At 52.3% G+C, this 20,125-nt stretch overlaps 1 protein-coding gene and 2 long non-coding RNA genes across 7 annotated transcripts in view; 1 reads left to right on the forward strand and 2 right to left on the reverse strand.

Annotated features, from left to right (window-relative positions):
* Nucleotides 1-20,125, reverse strand: part of NECTIN1 (nectin cell adhesion molecule 1) — a 74,181-nt gene that overhangs the window by 30,734 nt on the left and 23,322 nt on the right. For all 3 annotated transcript variants that reach the window (XM_031599825.2, XM_090123713.1, XM_090123712.1), the window contains exons 2-5: nucleotides 9,991-10,341; nucleotides 9,016-9,318; nucleotides 8,583-8,700; nucleotides 6,661-6,812 (exon numbers count right to left, since the gene is read on the reverse strand). In XM_031599825.2, coding sequence (XP_031455685.1) covers nucleotides 6,661-6,812; nucleotides 8,583-8,700; nucleotides 9,016-9,318; nucleotides 9,991-10,341 — 924 coding nt within the window. The remainder of the gene's footprint in view (nucleotides 1-6,660; nucleotides 6,813-8,582; nucleotides 8,701-9,015; nucleotides 9,319-9,990; nucleotides 10,342-20,125) is intronic.
* LOC149915185 (uncharacterized) lies at nucleotides 5,078-6,653 on the reverse strand. 2 transcript variants are annotated; one of them, XR_016459646.1, is made up of 2 exons: nucleotides 6,084-6,653; nucleotides 5,078-5,149 (listed from the first exon to the last, which is right to left on the reverse strand). It is a non-coding gene; the product is annotated as an uncharacterized LOC149915185 (long non-coding RNA). The 2 variants fall into 2 exon arrangements; XR_016459645.1 differs by having other exon boundaries at nucleotides 5,844-6,653.
* On the forward strand, nucleotides 14,158-19,220 carry LOC116233121 (uncharacterized). Of its 2 annotated transcripts, none has more exons than XR_016459647.1 (3): nucleotides 14,158-14,598; nucleotides 18,139-18,283; nucleotides 19,150-19,220. It is a non-coding gene; the product is annotated as an uncharacterized LOC116233121 (long non-coding RNA). The 2 variants fall into 2 exon arrangements; XR_016459648.1 differs by having other exon boundaries at nucleotides 18,139-18,249.

The raw sequence follows: 20,125 nt of genomic DNA on the forward strand, positions 1-20,125 counted from the left end.
AGTGCCAAGCTCAGCGAGCCGCATGCAGGAGCCCAGCAGCTGGAAGCGGTGTGTCCTTCCCACCCTACCCAGATGCGCTCGGATCCCACATGCCCAATGCCACCAGTCCAGGTGCAGTCTGGTTTATGTTCCACCATTTCGGGTCCAGTTTGCCAACGCGTATCGACGGCCTCGGGATGCTCCTGTGCCCACCCAATGGCCACGGTGCTTTGCGTCCCCTCCTCAGCATCCCCACCCCGTCCTGACCCACGGTGCCACTGCTCACGCTAATCCCGTTCCTACAGATACTGTGACCTATTTATATCTATATAAATAACCCAAAGGAGAAGAAGAAAAGAGATGGGAAAGGCGCTCTCTCCTCTTTCATGCAGTTTGACACACGGGTTTTGGCACAGATAAAGTTTGATCCAGGATTTAAATCAACCCTCCCAGCACTTCCTTGGCACAGTTACAGCCCCTGGCCAGACTCAGCTTTCTCTATCCAAGAGCCCATTAAGTGTCGGTGTCCAGGCAGCACTGGACTGCCTCAGTCCTTCACCTGCTTCTGAATTTGGTGAGCAGATGCCAGATTAATGCCCCTTGGCATCCGCCAGCACTGCCAAGGAGGGTGCCCAGAGCCATCCTGCTCAGAGCTGTCATTGCTGCTCTGCAGCCTCCTGGCCTGCAGCTTTCACCCTGAGGGCAGGACGAGCAATGTGAGCACAGCCTACAATTAGGGCAGCCAATATGGTTGAGGAGCATGAGAGGAAGCAAAGTCCAAAGGGATACGAGGCAGCATCTGCTTTCTGTCACTTCTGCATGAGCTGGTAGAAATGTGTCCTGATCCAGCCATGTTACTGCACTGGGGCAGGAAATCCTGAACAAACGAGGGCAATGCAGGGGGTGACCTTCCCTACATCACATTTCGCCCAGCTGCTAAGGAAGAGAGGGGAAAAGAGCTTCCCCTGGGTACACACAGTTCCAGAAACAGCTGTACAGTTTGGACAAAGGTTCTGAGTTCGAGCAACCACTGGCCTGATCTTTTTGGCACAAGCATTTTGCTCGTGCCTGAGAGCTGCTTCACTCCTGCCTTTCCTGAGACATCCCAACAACAGCATCGTGGTTCCTGCAGAGCAAAGCCTCACGAGCCAGCAAGAGGCACAGAGCAGCACGGCGGGCAGCAGGGCTGGGGACAGGCAGCTGGAGGGCTCCCTGCTGCAGCCAGAACAAGGAGAAAGACACTGCACAGGCAGGAGGCAGCAGCTCCTTCCAAAGAGCAGGAACACATTTCAGTGAAGGGAGCTGGGCTCTGGAGCTGGGAAGCCAAAACCACATGTTGCTTCAACGGAAGGCTTGTCACAGCCAGCTGCTTAATGCAAAACCTCTTTGCAGAGACAGCGAGGAATGTCACGTCCGTCCCCTGGTAGTGCTGCTCAGCTTCAGCCACACACACATCCACACAGCACCCACCCTGGTCTGTGCCAGCTCCCAGCCCAGCCCTGCAATCCCAAAGCCATGCACAGAGCAAGGGCTCACCTGGAGGGCTGCAGGGTTCGAGCAGCAAGCTGGATATGTCCTTGGTGTTTTCCCAGCCTGCAACTCTGATCTGAAGTCTCTTCCTACCTGGCATTACCTAACAGCACGGCTGGTTTTGTGCAAGGACCCCACTTTGAAAAGCCTCAGATAGGGTGTGCACAGGGTCCTTAAAGCCACACTGATCCCCTCTGCCTCCCAGCTCTGGAAAGTGGACACATCCAAAGGGGAAGGCTGTGCACACCTCCAGAAGGAGCTTGGCCCACTTTCCCATTGCAAACCTCACTAAGAGCCAATCACAGAGGTAAATGATAAAAGGATGTTTTCCTACCTTTCCCACACATATTTAGTTTCTCATGCCCTTCATGCCACCCCCCCAAAAAACACCCACCTCCATGCCACCCCCCGGTGCTGCAGACACCACCACCATCACACCGCGCTCACAATTCATGTGGGGAAGGCTCTGTTTTCTGTTCAGATCCCATCCCCACCCTCCTCGCAGCCGCCAGAGAAAACAAACCCAAACTGCGGGAAAAGAGGATGGGAGAAGCGAGACGGCAAGCCCAAACCCTCCCAAACGGCTCTCCTCCCTTCACCCACAGCCTGGCAACGGGGCTGCAAGGAGGGAAAGGGGGGAGGGCGGTGGGAAATGGGTACAGATGGGGTGAAGGAAGGCGGGGTGGTGGGGAGGGGACGCGTGCCACAGCCGCTGGAGGGCGATGCAGACCGCCGCTGCCCATCCGAGCATCCGAGCATCCTCCGAGCGCCGATCTCAGTGCGGTGCCCCGGGTGAAGGCGGGCGGGATGCTGCGGGTCCCGCTGGGCACCGGTTCCAATGGATGTTGTTGGCACAGCCCGGCGTTAGGATGGGTCCCTGCCGCCCACCCACCCGCTTTTGTGTCTGCGATGTAAAAAGGACCGTAAGCGTGGCCCGATGGGGTGGGAGGAGGAGGGAAGTGTGGGAAAAGGAGCCCCTTTTTGTGCTCGAGGGGTTGCGTGAAATTTTTGGAAGCCGGTGCGCTGCCTCTGAGCCCCATGTGAAAAATCCATTAGGAAGAGTCTGGGGAGAATTAAAGCCGCTGTGAAAAGCGGACGGGAGAAACAGGAGACAGCAGAGCACAGGGAGGGGGAACAAGCCAGGCTTTAATGCCGGCACAAAAAGCCTCCCCCTCGCTGCTGCCCCCAGCCCTCGTAAAAACAGGGAGTGCTGCATGAATAGGAATTAGAGCAGCGATGCTTGCTGCCCGCTGCCCGCTCTGCCAGCTGTTGCATTCAGCCCGGCTTCCTGTCCCCGTGCCAGCTCGGGGCAGCAGCTGGGAGCCCAGTGACAAGGGACAGCCCTGAGCTTTGCTTTGATCCCATGGAAATAGGGAACGGGTCCGGCAGCGCCCATGGGTGCAGCAGTGCCAGCCTTGGGGAGATGAAGACGCCAATGCCCATCGCAGGGGTGGCTTCAATAGGCCGTGTGTTAAAGCCTCATCTTGCTTATAATGGTTGGTTTCTGAAGAAAAATGAGACCTATGCAAATCGTGCTGCCTGTCCATCAATCCCTCCTGTGTGGCTTTTTGAACGTGGTGGCCGGCTTCAGCGCTGAGAAGGAGCCAAAATTATCCCTATCACAGGGCTCTTGGAGACAGCGTGGGATCCCTGGCAGAGATGGGACCTAAACCTCATTAGACATCAGAGAACCCCCTGTGGCAGGAGCTGCTCCCGAGGGCAGGAAGGGCCTAGATCAGAAAAAAACATATTTTTAGACACCAAATAATCTTCCTATGATAGGCAGGAAAGCAGCTTTTAAAAGCCCTCCTGCTCCTCGCGCTGCTGAGATATCTTAAAGGTACTGCTTTTGTGGGCACATTTTTTTTTGTTGAAGTCCCATTTTTATCTCCTTTCCTTCAATCCTAAAGACCAAGGAAAGAGCCAGCACCAGCCGAGACTCTCACAGGAGCCAGAGGCATCGAGGGAGATGTCAAACTCCATGAGAGGGTCCCATTTGGACGTGTGTCATACCAAACTGCTCCCTATGTGGAGCTCTGGTTTCCTCCTTCCTGGCCAAGCCAAGCACCTGTTGCAGCACAGCAGGATGGGGAACAGGAACCTGAGAGCTCCCAGCTCCCGGATGCTGTCTGCAAACATGGCAAGGGATCATTGCATTTTATTTCTTTTAGGAGACAGGTTGCAGACGGCAGCCTTTCCACCCTCCACACCCAAACACTGCAGGACTTTGACCCGTTCTGTTTGGCAGATCCTGCGTGACTCAAGGTAGGAGATAGCAGCAGACAGGGCTGTAATTTCAGAGCCTGCTGGCGTTGCTGCTCTCTCCCTCACAGCAGCCCTCATGCACGCCCATCTCTTCTTGCTCCTAGGGGTCCTGCTTTCCTCCCAGCTGGAGGATTCCTGTGCTGGAATAGGAGGCAGGGGGGCAGAAAAACCACTGGCAACCAATGCAGGAGTTCAGCAGCTGCTGCGGGTGTGTCAAAGTGTGACGGCTTTCGGGCCGGATGCCAAACATGTCTTAGGCTTTAATCTCTGTGTCAGGTCACCTATCGCCCGTCAATCAGGCACTGCTCCCACGGGGCACTGGCACAGATGCCATCAGATGGGCTGCAGCAAACTCTGCTCACCGCCATCCGCTGGGTCAGCAGCAGCCAGAGCCCCCCACCCTCAGCCACCCCAGTGGGGCAGCCCTGAGCTGGGCTGGGGATGCAGCCTGTGCTCTGTGCACAATGCTCTCCCTCATGCTCAGAGCCATCACAACCCCGCGGGCTGTGTGTGGTGACCTTGCTGTGCTGGCATTGCTGGCGCTGTGTAAATAACTCCCTGCTGCGAGCCAAGCAGAGTGGGGGGAGCTCCTGCAGCCTCCCTCCCTATCCTGCAGCCAAGGCCAAAGCTGCAGAGCTGCTCATGTGTGCAGAGCTGATGTGTACACGTGTGCCTAAAGACCAGGGGATGCACATACACTGCTGCACATCTCCATTGATGCGTGTGTACTCACACATACCAGTGCACCAGTCCTCATGGCTTTGCAGCAGGGCATCCTTATGCAGGCGTGCAGCTTTGGAGGGCTATCTGCATGGTGGAACAGATGCAGAAGGAGGGCACGCACAGCTGTGTGCATGCATGTGACCTCCTCTCCATGCAGGGCTGCCACGCATGTGCACGTAGACCCAGGCAATCCATACCCACTGCCTTTTATAATGTCACCCAGCCGCCCATAATAAATAGTTACATGTCACACTACATGGCTTGCTTGCGACTGACAAAGGTCCTGCAAGGCAGGAGAAGCTATTATAGGAACAGATTGCGGGAATAAAATATTAAATTTCCACTTATCAATCTCTTTAATGTGCTATAACTCCAAGAGCATCATTCAGCCTTCTGCTCCTGAACGAATCGCCTCCCAGCCAGGGCTGACCCATCCCTGCTCCTCCTCCCTGGGGCTGGGATGAAGGATGCTGGGGTGGGATGGGTAGGAAGGAGGGGATGGCTGCTGCAGGTTTTTCTCTGCATCAGCCTTCTGTGTCGTTGTTTTTTTTTTTTTTCACTCCCGAGGCTGGCTGCTCACTAGATTGAACTCCATTTATTGCATGCATCTCTTGAAAGAGGTTTCGTGGTCCACTGACAATCCCTAAATTGCCTGCAAGACCCAAACAAATGTACCTGTAATAGCTGAGTGAGGAAGGCTGAGCCCTCCCCAGCACTGGCCTAATCGTTCCCGAGGGAGAGCTGGATAAACATATTCAGATCCAATGAATTATTAACAGTGTGGGGTTTTTTTACATGGTGGAGCCCTGGTTTAGCATGTCAGCTACTCTTCCCTCCTAGGGAGCTGTGTCTCTCCATCCCATTCGTGTAACCTCAGCACCACAATTCAGACTTTTAGGAATAAATTGGGACTGTGGGCAGGCAGACCCCCCCTCCCAAGTCATTCCCTAGAAAACTTGCTCATTTTCCCCTTGCTGAATGTTAGAACCTGTGCCCTGAAAACCACCGGGATGGGGATATCCCGGTTGCTGTCCCCAGTGCCCAGAAACATGATGCTCTGGAGGGGCACCTTGCTGGGATGGGTTTTGGAAATGATTTTTGTGGGTGTTGGGCAGGGATATGGCAGGGCAGGTGCTGTCCCACATCTGTGCTCAACACAGAGCTCTGTTAATCTGGTTCCTTCCACCAGCAAACAAAAAATCCCCGAGAGAGAGGCAGATAGCAGGAACAACAAAGCAGGCACGGATCCAGGCCAGGAGGTGCGAATTAAAGGCCCTCTACCACGATAATGATCATAAATAAATACTTCGTAATTAGCATCTACTTAGCACATCCCATCCACTGACCTCCAAGCGCTCGGATAGCAGAAGATCATCCCGGTTTCCCCACACTGCAGAGCAGGGAGCTGAGCAGTGAGGTGCCAATTGGAGGCTCGTTGGTGGAGGTCAGAGCCCAGCCCTGCTCGTTCTGCTCCCCACCACAACTCCCCAGCTCCTCTGAGCTGCTCTGCTCCCCCAGCATCCCTAGCAGCAGTTATTCTGCTCCATCTGCTGCTTGGCTACAGTTCCCTTGGGATGCAGGGATACCTGATGGAGAGCAGCACGGAGCCCTCGGCGCATCACCCCCCCATCCTGCTGCATCTTTTTTTGGGTGCCTGCATGCTGTGACACCACTCTGTTCTGGAGTCCTGGTGATGCTATTCACAATGACACACACAGCACAGAGGAACACGGCGTTGGACGGAGCACAGCTAAGAAATCACCGAGTTGCTCACAATCAGCAACACCTGAACAAACGGCTCGCCCATCTCACTGTCAGCCCTGTCCTCACCCTGCTCCTCCTGCCTCCCAGCAAACACACTGCTGACATGTCTCGGCTTATAGTCCAAAGCAGACAAGGGAGAATGAGACTGAATGCGTCTTGGTGTAAGGAAGAAAAAGACAACGAGAGGAAAGGAGAAAAACCCAAGCAACACCAGAGCAAAACCAGCACAAAGCAACGACCATCTCTGCTCCCTTCCCACCACCAAACTCCCCATCGCTGGAAGGAGACGCTGGAGATTCAAACAGACATTATGACAACATTAAGGCTGGTAGAGGTGAGCAGCTCCCACCCTCCTCTCCCACCTCCTCCTTTTTCAGAGCAGCCCACGTGGTTTCCTACCTGTGACATTGACTTCCACCAAGCCCGACCGCGTGCCGATGGCATTGGAAGCCTCACAGATGTAGGTGCCAGCCACGCTGTAGGAGATGGGGCCCTTGAAATAGATGGTGTTGTTCTGGATTTCCACACTCCCTGGCAGAGTCCCGTTTGGCCTGGGAGAAAGAAAGATCATGCTAGACCTCCAGGATGGAAAACAGGATGGGATTCCAGCCTAACCCTGCTCTATCCTGCTTTCCTGCCTGTAATATTCCTGGTTGATCAGCCAGTGTTAATTGCAACCTCAGCTTGAGTAAAGCAGCACTGATTTACAGCCTGGCCTGCCCACGTCAGGAGAATCAGGTGAGTGTGGAAGTGGGATAATGCAAAACTACGTCTAGAGGTACACAGAATAAATGAACAAAGGCAGATAAAAAAAAAATATTAAAAGCCTGTGTGTTAGGAAACGACACACATGGCCTGGTTATTCTTAATTACTGAAGCAAAGTAAAGTAATTACTTCTCTTAGGCAATTAAAAATTACTCAAGTAATTCTTTCCCCTCCTCTCAACAAAAATGTGCCATATTGTCGGCAATTTGTAAGAAACAAAAGGGAATAATGGGGTATAATTACATTTGCAGAGTGCCTAAGTGCACACACACACGTTTTACACGCCTAAATATACACACGGGCACACACGTATGGCAAATTAGTCAGAAAAAGGGGCATCCTTCCCAATGCTGACTGAAGAACAGAGAAGCCCAATGTTGGTTCTCTGCCTGTGAGTGACTCAGGGTTCCCAATCTGCAAGGAATTCCCAATCTACAAAGATCTGGAAACTGCTGTGGGATGCTATGGGAGGCTGCCATCCCTCCAACAGCTCCACTGTTGCTCATCACCGCCGTCACTCCGCCTTTCCTCTCCATCCTCTTTCAGGTCAATAATCCTATATTCAGTCCTAAGCAACCCACTAAATGTGCAAAAGGGAGAGGATGGGAAATTGGATCGAAGCGCCGTCGGGCTCAGAAACCTGCCCTCGTTAATTCTGTGCTCTCCTCTCCATTTTTCTCCCCACAGGTCTTTCTCAAAGGAAAGTATTGATGCTCCTGGAAACCCTCAAAAGGACAGAGGGCTAAAGGCAGGCAAATGGCCATACAGAGAATTCACAACTGGCTGCAGTGACAGGGATGCTGGTGCTATTGGTGCTGTTGGCTGGGTCTGAACATGCTGAGAGCTGCCCAGTGCCCAGGAGCACAGCAAGAGCTCAGGCTCCAGCTCTGCACGTGAGAAACTGCAGAACAAAGGGATGAAGCCACCTGCCCAAAAGCAGAGAGAAAACCTTGGCATCTCTTCTGCCTCGGGTGCCACACGGGGTATCTTCACCTCTAACACTTCCCTGGCAATGTTGAGAGGAACCCAGAGAGCCCTCTTGGAGCTTAAGCAAGCTGGCAGAATCAACAGAGAGAGCTGGGGATGAGAAGCAGAAGAAAGGCAAGAAAAACAACCCTCTTCAGATTTGTATTGTGAACAGTTTGATCTGGAAAGGAAATGAGAGAGAATGTGGCTGGCTCTCTGCAAAACCATTTTGAGAACCTCCTTCTGACAAACGCCAGCTGAAAAGAAGAAAGCATCCATTTGATCTTCTCGTTTTTTCTAAAGTCTTGTGAGCACTTATGGCAAAGAGAGGGAGAGAGAAGCTCCTCAGGTTCCATCAATTCCCACCTGGCACCCCTCGCTCCCTGCTCGCTCCCCTTGGTGCGCTCAGCCAAAAGCTGCAGCCCTGGAGGAGGAGGAATTGCTTTTGCTTAATGTCAGATGCGTGGGGATGTGGTTGGCACCGTGATCCCAGTGGGACTGGGAGCTGACCAAGCAAAGGGGTTTCAACAGAGGTTCCTTGGTTTTGTTGATGCCATGTGCAGGAGGTAGGAATGCTGCAGGTACTTACAGCTTCCATTCGTAGGTGTGAGCTGGGGGGTTGGCATCAGACTTGCATATCAGCTTGACATCTTTCCGATTGAGGAACCAGTTGCCATCGAAGCCCTCGATGGTGACTTCTGGCTCATCTGCAGTGGGATGACAAAGAGAGGAAGAGGGATGGAAAAGGAGGGGACGGCGTTAAGGAAAAGGAATGGGGAGGGAGCAGGAAGAGAGAAGGGGGCAAGGAGAGGGAGAGTGAGCGAAGGAGCGAGATAAAGGGAGGAACAAAGGGACATGGCAGAGGCAACGAGGGAAAGGAGGTACGAGAAAGGGAAACCATACGATTACTCCAACTATTCACCCTCCATAGAAAGAGAGCAACCCCCACTCCTCCCCCTGCACCAGACCAGCATCATCCCTTCACAAAACTCATTTCCCCAGCCCCTCCAGTGCTTCCTTACACTGCACGTTGAGGGTGATGCTGTCTGTGAAGCGGTCCAGCTGGTAGTTGACCACACACATGAGCTGCTGCCGATGGGCTTCGCGGCTCGGCACCAAGCGGTACCGGCTGATCACCGTGATGGTGCCATTGCTATTCCGGATCTCCTGAAATTCTGCTTCCCCTTTCAGCTTGGTGTCCCAGGTGACAGTGCTTGGGGGCTTCCCGTTGGAGGAGATGCAAGTGGCTACCAAGATCTTTTCTGTCCTGCCTGACTTGGCGATAAGCGGCCGCGTGGTGCCCTCCATCCGATTCGTGGGTTTGGCTGCAAGGAAGTGCAGAAAAGGAGGAGGAGGAGGAGAGAGGAATACAAAGGGGTTAGAAAAGCAATGCTGCCCTCTCTGCTACAACCCAAGAGATACCAAGCATCACTATGATGGATCTTAATGGTGTATGCAGAGCTCCTGTAAACTGCTAGCAGCTGCTGCACCTGCCCTGGATGCACATACATGAAGGAAAGTCCCTTCTTGCAATAGGTTTTCATCTTTATATTAGTATGGGAAACCCAAATTGAAGAGCAAATGAATCATGCAGACGTTGGGTGAGGCCTCTTCACTCACAACCTTATGCTCCAAGGACAAGCTCTACTTGTGTTTAGGATCTGTTATCTCTCCTCTCTGTTCACCTGACAGACACAGGGTGTTAAAACTCACCATGCCCTTAAGGGACAGGTCACTCTTATTCTACCTGCATTAAGAAACAGGGTAGCTGGGGTCTGGGAAGAGGAAGAGACATTCCCAAGACAACCCAATGAACCACCTGCTCTAGCTTCCCTGCTCTCCACCTCCTTATGGACAGCGTGAAAGAGCATGAGAGGTGAAATTCACACCAAAGGCTCAACCTTTGCCCTGAGTTCCCAAGACGGGAGACTCAGGTTCTTCCAGACCTGTTTAGCTGGAGGCAACAGCTTGCACCACGGACTTGCCCAGTAGCTTACCCAGCACTGTAAGGTTCAGTTGACTTTCCCTGTTGCCGGTTGGGAAGGTGGCAAACTCGCAGATGTAAACTCCCTCATCCTCCAACTCGAGCCGAGAGAGCTGAATGGTGCCATCTTTGAAGGAAGGGTTCCGGAAGATCACCCGTTCTTTGTAGGGTGCGAGGATGGAGACCCCCATGGCAGGGTTGTAAATGGCCACATTCTGCTTGGTGCCGTTGGTGACTTTCTGCCACGTGACCTGCGTGATCTTCACATTGGGGAGTGGGTTGGTGAAGCTGCAGTGCAGGACCACGTCTGTCCCGATAAATCCCGAGACTGTGTCATTGACTAAGACAGTCTGAGCTTGCAGCCCTGCAATGACATGGGAAAACATGAATATACACATATAATTGGCCTGGAATAAGAAAAAAAAAAAAGAAGAGTTCTTGCATGCCGGGCCCACGAACAGCTTCACTTATTCCATTTTCTTCTTTTAGTGTTCAGTCTTCCCGATGATCAGCCCTAAAGCTCTACAGCTACCAGGTTGGATCAAGAATACTTTCCTTTTGCCTTCAACCTTGGAAGGCACAGCATCATTTACTGTAAGTACACAGAACTTGTGTATCCGTAGGCACACGAAGGTACAGATATTTATCAGCACAGCATGTCCCAACATATGCTAACACAAACTCAGACACCCATTTAATCCTATTGGAAGTGCACCAGTAATTAAATGAGCTGCAGAGACTGAGGCCCTGATTACAGAGCAGCAGTAGCTCCCACATAAGAATGGATTTATGGCAGTGGTCATACACCTTGCATGAGCTACCTGCATGGTCTGGATGGTTTCAGTGGCCTTATTTTAGTTTAGGACCCTTTCATCTGGGTTCTGCAAACGAAGGATGGAAGATGCTTGGGAGAAGCTGTGGCTGTGCTCCCAGCTGCTATTCTGTCTCGTTTGATTCCTCCCCTGCCAGATGGAGAAAATGTCTCCCACCAGACTGACCCTGAAATTCATCTTTGGCTGCCACTGTGTCTTTCCCTAATCTGTATGTTTAGAGATAATGCACTGATAATTATACAGCCAGTATTTCTATGAGAAACACAATGGGGAAGGAAGGCGGTGAGAACGAGAAAAGCAGGTTTTGCTCACTGCTTCTGGCAGCATCTGAAACTGGATGTATTCTGGGAGACAGAGAGGAAAGGGAAGAAAGAGGGGGTAAGGAAAAGGGAAAGAGGTACAAAGAGGGAGAAACATGAAAAGGAAGGGAAAGAAAAAAGGAAATTGACAGCAAGAGAAACAGAACACATCTTTTAGCTGAGGGGACGTGAACACGGCCATGGGTGTCCCGTTCCTGCAGCTTCAATGCTCTCTCCCCTTCTCCTCCCCTGCACACTGAGCCCATGACCCCGAGCACAAGCCTCAGCAACCCAACCCAGCCATGAGACGCCATCAGCTGACCACAGTCGGCAGCAATTAAGACCGAAACTCGGTCTCTGGAGCTTTGTGTGGACTTGCCCCCTTCCTGAGCCAAGCACCAGGCTGCCCCACACCCTACACTGCGGCTGGGTGCTGCCTAATGCTTCCCAGTGCTGCTGACAGCCACAGCAAAGCACTGGTGCCCTCATGTGCCTGTGTGCACAAAGCCATCAAGTCCTCAGAGGCATCACAGGGCTGCACCTTCCCATCCCACCCAGATGCATGTGCCACCAGAAGGCAGAGGGAAGGGATGCTCGTGCTCCAGTGCAGTCACTGCTGGATGATGTCTCTCCTTGACAACTAGGGGAGGATGTCCAAGCAGTGAGACCCCACGGAACACCTTTATGATCTGTGACACAGCTGATGGAATGAGGGCAGCGGGTGCAGAGCAGGGCTGGATCTGGACCATGCAGTGCTAGGATTCCGGGAAAGAACAGGCAGGTGTGGAGCAGGGAGACTCGCTTTGCAGCACAAGCTGCTCCTTCTAGCCTGGAGGTTTGAGCCCACACCTATGGAGGTGCACAGCAGCCCTGCCAAACAGCCTGGCTCTGAAGCCCTCACAGCCTCACAGGACATGTGGGAGCTTGCAGGAGAGCAACAGCAATCACGTAGCAGAGGCCCTGGGAACAGCCTGCGCCCAGCTTGGGGCTGCCTGGCTGCCTGTGTGCTCAGCACGCTGCTCCTTCCTGCACCGCAGCCACGTGCATTCATTGCTCCCCTCCCCTTCCACACAGGGCTCGTGCTCCCGGGGTTGGGGAGATGGTACCACTGGCCCCATGCCCACATCAGCACCATGACCCCCCCACAGGCTCCTTGGGACCCCAGTGGAAGAAGCCACGTTGGTGGCAGTGGGAAGTGGTGACTCCGTGCCTCCTCACAGTGCCCGAGGAGCAGGAGATGGGCTGGATCTCACAAAGAGGATGGAAAGCCATCAGTTGGTCACTTTGCTGGGCATCCATAGGACAGCCCAGGCTCTCTGGGGTGGGCAAGGTCTGTCTGCAGAGCTATGCAAGCTTGAGGCCATGGGATGGGCACCCACAGTGTGCGCCTTAAATAACGATATCAAGCATGCTGGTGGTGCATATCACAAGAAAACCCAACCCACCCCCTCACCTCTGTTACGATGCTCTTTCTGTACGCTACCATTTCCCTACAAATGAATGAATGACCCTTTTATGAACCGAGTGGTTGTCCTCGGCCTTGGGTGGGAGGAACAGTTCCCAGCTCTGACCTCCCCCTGCCATGGGATCCATGCGTCAGCACACGCTGTACCGGGACACAAAACAAACTGGGTGCTGATGGAGCTGACCCTCAGCCAGAGCGGTCCCTCCTCCTCCCAGGTGCAAAGTGTCAGACTCAGGGCTGGGGAAGAAACTGGTGCCAGCAGAGACTGCCAACAGCACGATGCTGCCAGCACTGTTTTCAGGCCCCTACATGCAGCAGCTTTAACAAAAACACATTCCAAACTTTCTAGAGGCTTCAGGGGAAAACGGAAAAAAAAAAAAAAAAAACCTAACAAAAAAAAAACCCAAACCAGCAAACACTGTGCGGAAATCATGTTTCCTTTCCAGGTGACTGAATAACTCATGGCTCTTTTGCAAGACACTGTAAACTCCTTTTGTTCCGCTCCTGCAAGCTTCCCATCGGGGGAAATAAAGCACCCATAGCTCAGCATTGCTGCAGTAACACCCAAACCTCAGCAGAGACAACGGGTGACATAAAGGGGTTTTGCAAGGTGCTGGATCAGCATCCCGTGCTCTCCATCAGGAGCCAGAGGGCAAACTGGCTGCTGCCACGCTTGTGGGAGCATTGGTTTGCAAGGTGACTGAGCTGGGCCGGCCCCGTTACACACTCAATAATTCATAAGGGCAAACGAATCACTTATTGATGGCAGCGAGCATGCAAGCCAAGGCGAGGAGGAGAAAATAACATCAGCAATCAGCCTGCGGAGAGGCTTGAATGTATTAAGCAGGAGGTGTGTGTGTGTGTGTGCACGTGCACCTTGCTGCTGCTTTGCTGAGTGATGCGTGTGGTCGACATGGCAGAGGGAAAGATTTGAGATACACCCTGCACTGCAGTGCCCACCGAACCACCCCGACGGCTCCCGGGGCAGCGGCACATCAATGGTGAGCCGTGTAGGCTGAAGCTTGCTGAGTTGCAGTTTACTCATTGTTTTATTTTACTTTTTGGTTGTTGTTGTCGTCGCTTGTGTTGTTGTTGTTGTTGTTGTTTTTAAGGTAGAAAAAGCCCAGCTGAGAGCCAAAGACATGTTGGTGCCAAGCACTCATTAGCAGAGACCTCTGGGATGCTACTCCTCCACCTTGGCTTCTGAAGTGGTTTGTGCTGGTGCCTTTCCCCACGATCCCAAGCCCAGATAGTTACTGGGTCATGCCAGGCCTTGGAGGCCCCGTGCAGAGCTCAGGGTGCCTTATATGTGGCTGGGCACCTGGGTGTGATGTGCAAATAGCCTGCTGCCCCTCCAGGCTTTGCAGAACGCTTCAGTGCCTAAAGTCTTAGAATCATTAAGCTTGGGAAAGACCACTAAGATCTACTCTGACCATCAACCCATCAAAGGCAGCAGATCTTACAAGTGTGGGATCTGGTTCTTGCCCTTCCCCATATAGAAAGCTCTGGAAATGATCTCCAAGCACTGTGCTCTGTCACAATGAGCTTCTGATCAATGCCTCTTTGTTAAGCACCATGTGAACTCCGCTCTGCTTTGCACAACCTTGCCTCTGCAAAGTGTCTCACCGATTTCTCTCTCCCGTTCCCTGATACTCATCTCACCCCAAGGGCACTGAAACAGCCCTTGGCAGCACTGTGCTGAGCCGCCCTTTGCTGGGGCAATCTCACAGCTGAAGCAAATGTCAGAGGAACGAGTCCTAATAGACTTCACATCACTTAGAACTGAAGGAGATGTGGAGGTCACAGCAGCTGGACCTCATTAAAGGGCAAAGCAATGCATCATGCTCCCACCTATAAAAGACCTTGCACCAAGCATCTCATTCTTAGCTGGTTCCTTGCACTGTGATCTTTAAAAGAAGCACTGTCCTGGCCCTGGGTTTGCATGCTTTTAGGTAAAGGCACTTGAAGAAGATACCAAGAACTCTTTGTGGAAAGAGAAATGGGACAGAGCTTTTTAGCAATAGGTGAGCTTTGTGGTTGTATTTTTTTTTTTTTCCTTTTTTTTCTCCTCCTGGTATTTCTGAATTCCTATTTCAACCCCTTCCTATTTTTACATGGAGAACAAGGTTTGAAATGAAGCCTTCCCAGGGCAGAATGCAATCAGCCTCCAGCAGCCCAAGGGAGCACCACAGGTGTGTTAAGCAGGGTGAGACATGGGAAAGAGGATCCCAAATCCTGGGAGGGGAATTTCAGGTGGCAGGATGCAAAGGTTTGAAGTGGTGCTTGGCTGAGGTGTTGAGGTTAATACCCTGCTTCTTACCAAGGAGGGAGTTGGTATGGCTTTGCCAGGCACTCAGAGCAGTGCTTGCCTCACCCTGCTTAGTCAGTGCCTGCAGCCCACTGGGAAGGAGTGCTGCCTTTGACTCATGGCCTCTGCTTCCTGCAGCAGCACACTTCTACTTTTACTGGAAGTCTTTGTCATGCGCTGATTCACCTTAGCCCCCAGTGACTCTCAAAGGGAATAGGAGGGGAGGGCTGCCTTCCCAGAACACAGGGGATGGGGCTGCAGATAAGAGGGCAGCTCCAGGTGGCGATGCTGCATGTGGAAGTTGAAGGTTGGAGGTGGCACTGTGTTGCAAGAACTGCAAGCCCAAGCATCCCTTCCCCCCAGCCAAGAGCTTGATGAGCTCTGACAGGAGGTAGCAGCCCTACAATGGCCCAGCTGGCTCTCATCCAAACCTCTGCTCCCTTCCCCCCCCCCAGAAAAAAGTGTTGGTTTGTAAATAGGAAATGTAGGGCTTTGTACTCTAGGTCACTGGTGCTTATCCAGCATTGTAGCAGTGGGAATATTCCTATCTGAGGACCAGTCAATGGATAGTACTGAGTGAGCTTTCTAGCCAGCCCTTTGGCTGTCTGCTGGGACAGGATGGGGAGGTGCTTTGGGATAAAGAAGGGTTGCCTTCTCCTGCCCGTGCAGCATTTCCTCTTGGGAGAAATAGAATGCAAAGCAGCCTCGGGGTTCACTTGAATGAAAGATCCTTCCCAGAGGGTCTGCTCCATGGATGTTGCCCTCGTTCTGTGAAGGTTTGGGAAGTCTGCTCATTGAGCCATCACAAAGGCCCTCACTGAGACCAAAGCCATGATTGTCCTAGGTGCTCTTCATAGAGACAGATGAAAGAAAAGCAGATGACAGGGTGAGAGCAGCCACAGATCAAACAGCAGAGCTGAACACCAGACTACTAGCTCTTGCTGTCTGTGCTTCCACCTTGCAAACAGCCCAGTTCCAGCTCTCTAGAAGGGCTGTGAACCTGAAGAGTGGGAAGAGAACAGCCATGCCGCTTTGCTCCTGGCATTCTCTCATTGCTGCTCCTCTCCTGACTTTAGCACAGCTGCTTTGCTTCACCCTCAAGTCAAGGGGAGGGGAACATGCCCTGTGGCAGGAGCAGGGAGGCTGGCAGAGCAGGGCTCCGGCTGCGAGTGCTGACACAGCACTGGGAAAGGCCTTCCTGCAATAAAGCCACGAAATCCCGTGCTCAGCAACAAAGCACAAAGGCTCTCAGTCATGGTGGAGCAGTCTGCTCCCAGCATCCCGCCCCGCTGGCACGTCAGCTAATCCCTGGTGAGGCTGCTGGTTCCCACACCTGAGCACCAGGCTGCCTCTGCCTGCTGTGCCCCAGCACTTGGCTGCTCGCTGTGCACCTTGTTCCTCCAGGCTTTTGGGCTGGACCTTGCTCCAGCTCTTTTCTCAGCCCTTTTCCCACCGTGTGCGCTTCCAGTGCGTGGCTTCAGGACTCCCATCTCCTTTCCCTTGTGGCTTTATGTGACTTATCACAGCAGGTCATGTTTCCTTCCTGCATGCCAGCTGGTCTCCATCACCAAGGAGCCCCTCAAGCTGCTCTGCAGGGCTTATTTCCTCAATTTGTCTTCTCTGGGTTTCAGCCCTACCCGTTTTTTCCACCCTTATATTTCCCCAACACCATCACAACCCAGTGCCTGTGCATTTCCTAGCCACCAGTTCATCTTGGATGCACCTAGGACCTCAGTTCTGCACTAGGAAAAGCAGGTAGGTGGCCAAACAGCAATACCTCAAAGCCCTGTGTCACACAGTCATCTCTTTGCTCATGAGTAGGGGGGGGAAAAAAGCAAAAACAGAAGTCCTCCTGTGTACTATCTCCCTATAAGCAAGAGGGAAAGTACAAAGGCATGTTTGATGGCTTGAGATGGGGCTGGATTCATAGCCAGTGTTAATTGGGTGGGGAAGGGAGGGCAGGAAAGAGCAGTACAGGAAAATGAAATGTGGGAAAGAGGCACAGAGTAAGGGGAAGGCAATTCAGCTGGGAATGTCCTGAGACCTTTTGCTGTTCATTAAGGTTGGACCACCAAGGTCATCTAGTCCAACCATCGACCCATCCTCACCATGCCCTGTGCGTGTGAATACTTTCTCTGCTTTGACTCTCCCTTGGATTTCTGCATCACTTTGGATGTTGCTCAAAAAGCCCTATTGCAGGGCTAAATATTCTCCCTACTAGAGCTCCCCAGGTGCTGAGGAGAGACTTAATGAAGAGCTGTGAAGAGGGGATCAAGATAGCAACCCATAACGAGCCTCACTTCCGAAACGAAGGAACTCGAGTCTGAAGAGATCCAGTAAAAACAAAAATAAAACTCGATGGCACAGGAAGAACACATCCAATCCTTCCCTCCCCAGGCTGCCAGCACAGAGCAGGAATAGGAAACAGGAGCTCTGAGGGCTCGGCTGCAGTGACTCAACCTTCATCCCGATGGGAACGCGACAAAGCCGAAACTCTGCTGACTCAGGTGTGATGAGGAGCTGCTGCCCCTGCCGGCCTCACCGCCCTCATTCCCTCTGTCCTGACTCAATTCAAGGCCTTTCTATCATTGGGCTCCCAGGGAATTACCAATAGAAGCAAACTCTTTGCTCTAATGCCCGAGATCTGGTGACAGTCTCATGCCAAACCACATCGGTGGTGACCGAGCCTGGGATTTTTGTGGAGATGAAGATTCTCATTTTCCTGTAGTTTAAAGACTTGCTAACCAGTCACAGCTTTCTGGCTGCGGTCTTTGCTTTCTTCTTGTCTTGTCCTTGGGGTCTGTCATGCATTGCTGGCAGTTTCACGAGCTCCTTAAGTTTAGAGAAAAGTTTTCTACTATTTCAAGTGGGAATGCCATCCTCTGTGCTGCTATAATTTGTCCAAAGATAGAAACAATTAACATTGTTTTGTGACCAGAAGGAAAACAGAAATACTGATGGCTCCTACCCCATCAGAGCTGGCAACCAGGAGTAATCCTGGCCACCAACGTGGCATGGCACCCACCAAACACCAGGGGTGGGCACCCTTTGTGCTGCCTGTGCTCTCTCATAATGGGTTTCCTCTTCCTTTAGAGGTTTTTCTCCATGAGAATGGCAAAGACTCAGAAATCCCAAGTCTGGAAAGAACAACATCTACAACACACGGTGCCTCAGCCTGACTTTCAGCCTGCTGCTCAGCTTTCTTATCGAGGCTCTGTGCAGGTAATTCACTTTACATATTCCTCTCCTCTTCCAGCTTGGTGATCTCTGCAGCACATGGGCACCCTGCCTCAGTCCTGCACCCGCCTGCAGGAGTTGGTCTGCGTGTTTATGGAAAGCGCTGAGTCTTCAAAGGGCTTTTCAGAAGGTAACTAATTAATCCTCGCACATCCCAGAGGCAGGTAAGTATTATTACCTCTGCTTTCAGGGATGGGGAAATCAGAGGTGCTGAATGACAAAGAAATGTGCCCAAGGCCACCTAGGCAATCTCACCGGCATGGCTTGGGTTAGATGTGGGGCTCTGCATATTGGGGTGATGATTCTCACCTAAGGAAGCAGCATGCAGGCATTGTGGTGATGCCTCGCAGCCCTGAATAGAAAAGGTCGCTCTTATCTTTATGGCTGGGGAAACTGAGGCATGGGGTGATGAAGAAGCAAACCTATTGACAGAGCCTGGAAGAGAAGCTAAGTGTGATCCATGTTAGCAGCTAGGCTGAAGTTACCAAAACATGGCTTGAGGATGGGGACCCTTGGGCTCAAAGCCAGCAGTGGCTGGGGGGAGATGTGAGCTGCAGGGCTGCAAACAAGTGACAGGACCACCCATAGGGCAGCCTATGCTGACCTCAATCACAGCATCTGCAGGAGTGAGGGTCAGGCCCCCCATGGGGGGGGGTCAAACTCCTTGTTTCTCTGGGAGGTGTGGGGCAGCAGCTTGTTTGCTGGTGGGGGTAAAAGGAGACCAACACAGTTATATCCATGCTCAGGGGAGGAGAAGCAGCAGTTCAAGGGGACTTGGGCCAAAAGAGGATCTTACAAAGGGTCTTACACCACTGGGGGTGCATCACATCTCCATTTGATCCCATCTCTCCAGGACAAAGCTTGTCTATTCTGGGGCAAGCAGGGGAACTGGAGACTCTGACTTCTGAATTTCATGTACTCAGTGATTGTAGTGCAATGGGAGAGGCCAGAAAACTTCTGGGAAGAAAAACTAGGGACTTTCTCATGCTTTATTGTCCCTTCCATAGACAAGGTGGCTTTGTGCTTGCAGGTAGCCCCAGGGTGGACCTGGGCTGGGATGGAGCATCCAGGGGAATTTGATGCTGAATGCCCTTGAGAAGGTGGGTTGAAGAGCTCTGAGTGACTAATGGGGGATCCTTAAGGCACAAAGTTGTCCCTGCATGTGCATCCTCCAGGCATCTCAGCATCACCCACAGCCCCATGGATGTGTCAGCAAGCTGGGGTGCTGCTGTGCAGGCTGGGCTGGGGGCTCAGCATGCAAACAGAGGAGGTTCAGTATCACTATTTTCTTCCCCAGGCTGGGGGTGTTAGAGCAGGAAGGCTTTAAGGGATATCAGCAACTGTGACAGGAGCTGTGGGCAGCTACAAGGCTTGAATCTTGATGGCATGCTTCAGTCACGTGCTGCCTCTAAATCCCACTGTTCCCAATATCTAGGTTTATGATACGGACAAGTCAGAACCAAAAACCAATCGCTTCCCTATAAAGATCCATTAACAGGCAACAAGATGGGGCAAGCCAAGAGTCAACATCCCATTTCCAGCCTCAGAGTGGAGAAACCATGCCCAGAGATAGAGGGTTAAATAGCTCAGTTGGCCCTAATTGGCACATTTCATTGACTTTCATAGCTACTACGTTGACTGCTTTTATAACTGCATCAATGCTGGGCTCCCTGCTTCCTTCCTGCACACAACGAGCTGTGCTCAGATGGGAGCAGCAGGCTCCAAATTTCCACCCTCGCTTAGAGAACCCCATCAATTCATCTTGGGCTGCTCCTGGGGTTGGCTGCTCCCCTGGGACATCAGGTCCAAGCTGAAACGGGGGGCTGACAAAGTTGCCACAAAAATGAAAACTATGATGGGAGGGGGAACCAAACCTAGTGGAAAATTTCCCAACGCAGCATGTTGTTGTGACTGAAAGTGCCATTTGGTCCAAGCCAAAACTATCCACTGGAACGTGCTGATTTTGACAAAACTCAATTTACAAAATAGAAAGGCCCGCAGATAAG

Source organism: Phasianus colchicus, chromosome 23 (genome assembly GCF_987193195.1).
Source record: "Phasianus colchicus chromosome 23, bPhaCol1.hap1.1, whole genome shotgun sequence".
Taxonomy (NCBI): Eukaryota; Metazoa; Chordata; class Aves; order Galliformes; family Phasianidae; genus Phasianus; species Phasianus colchicus.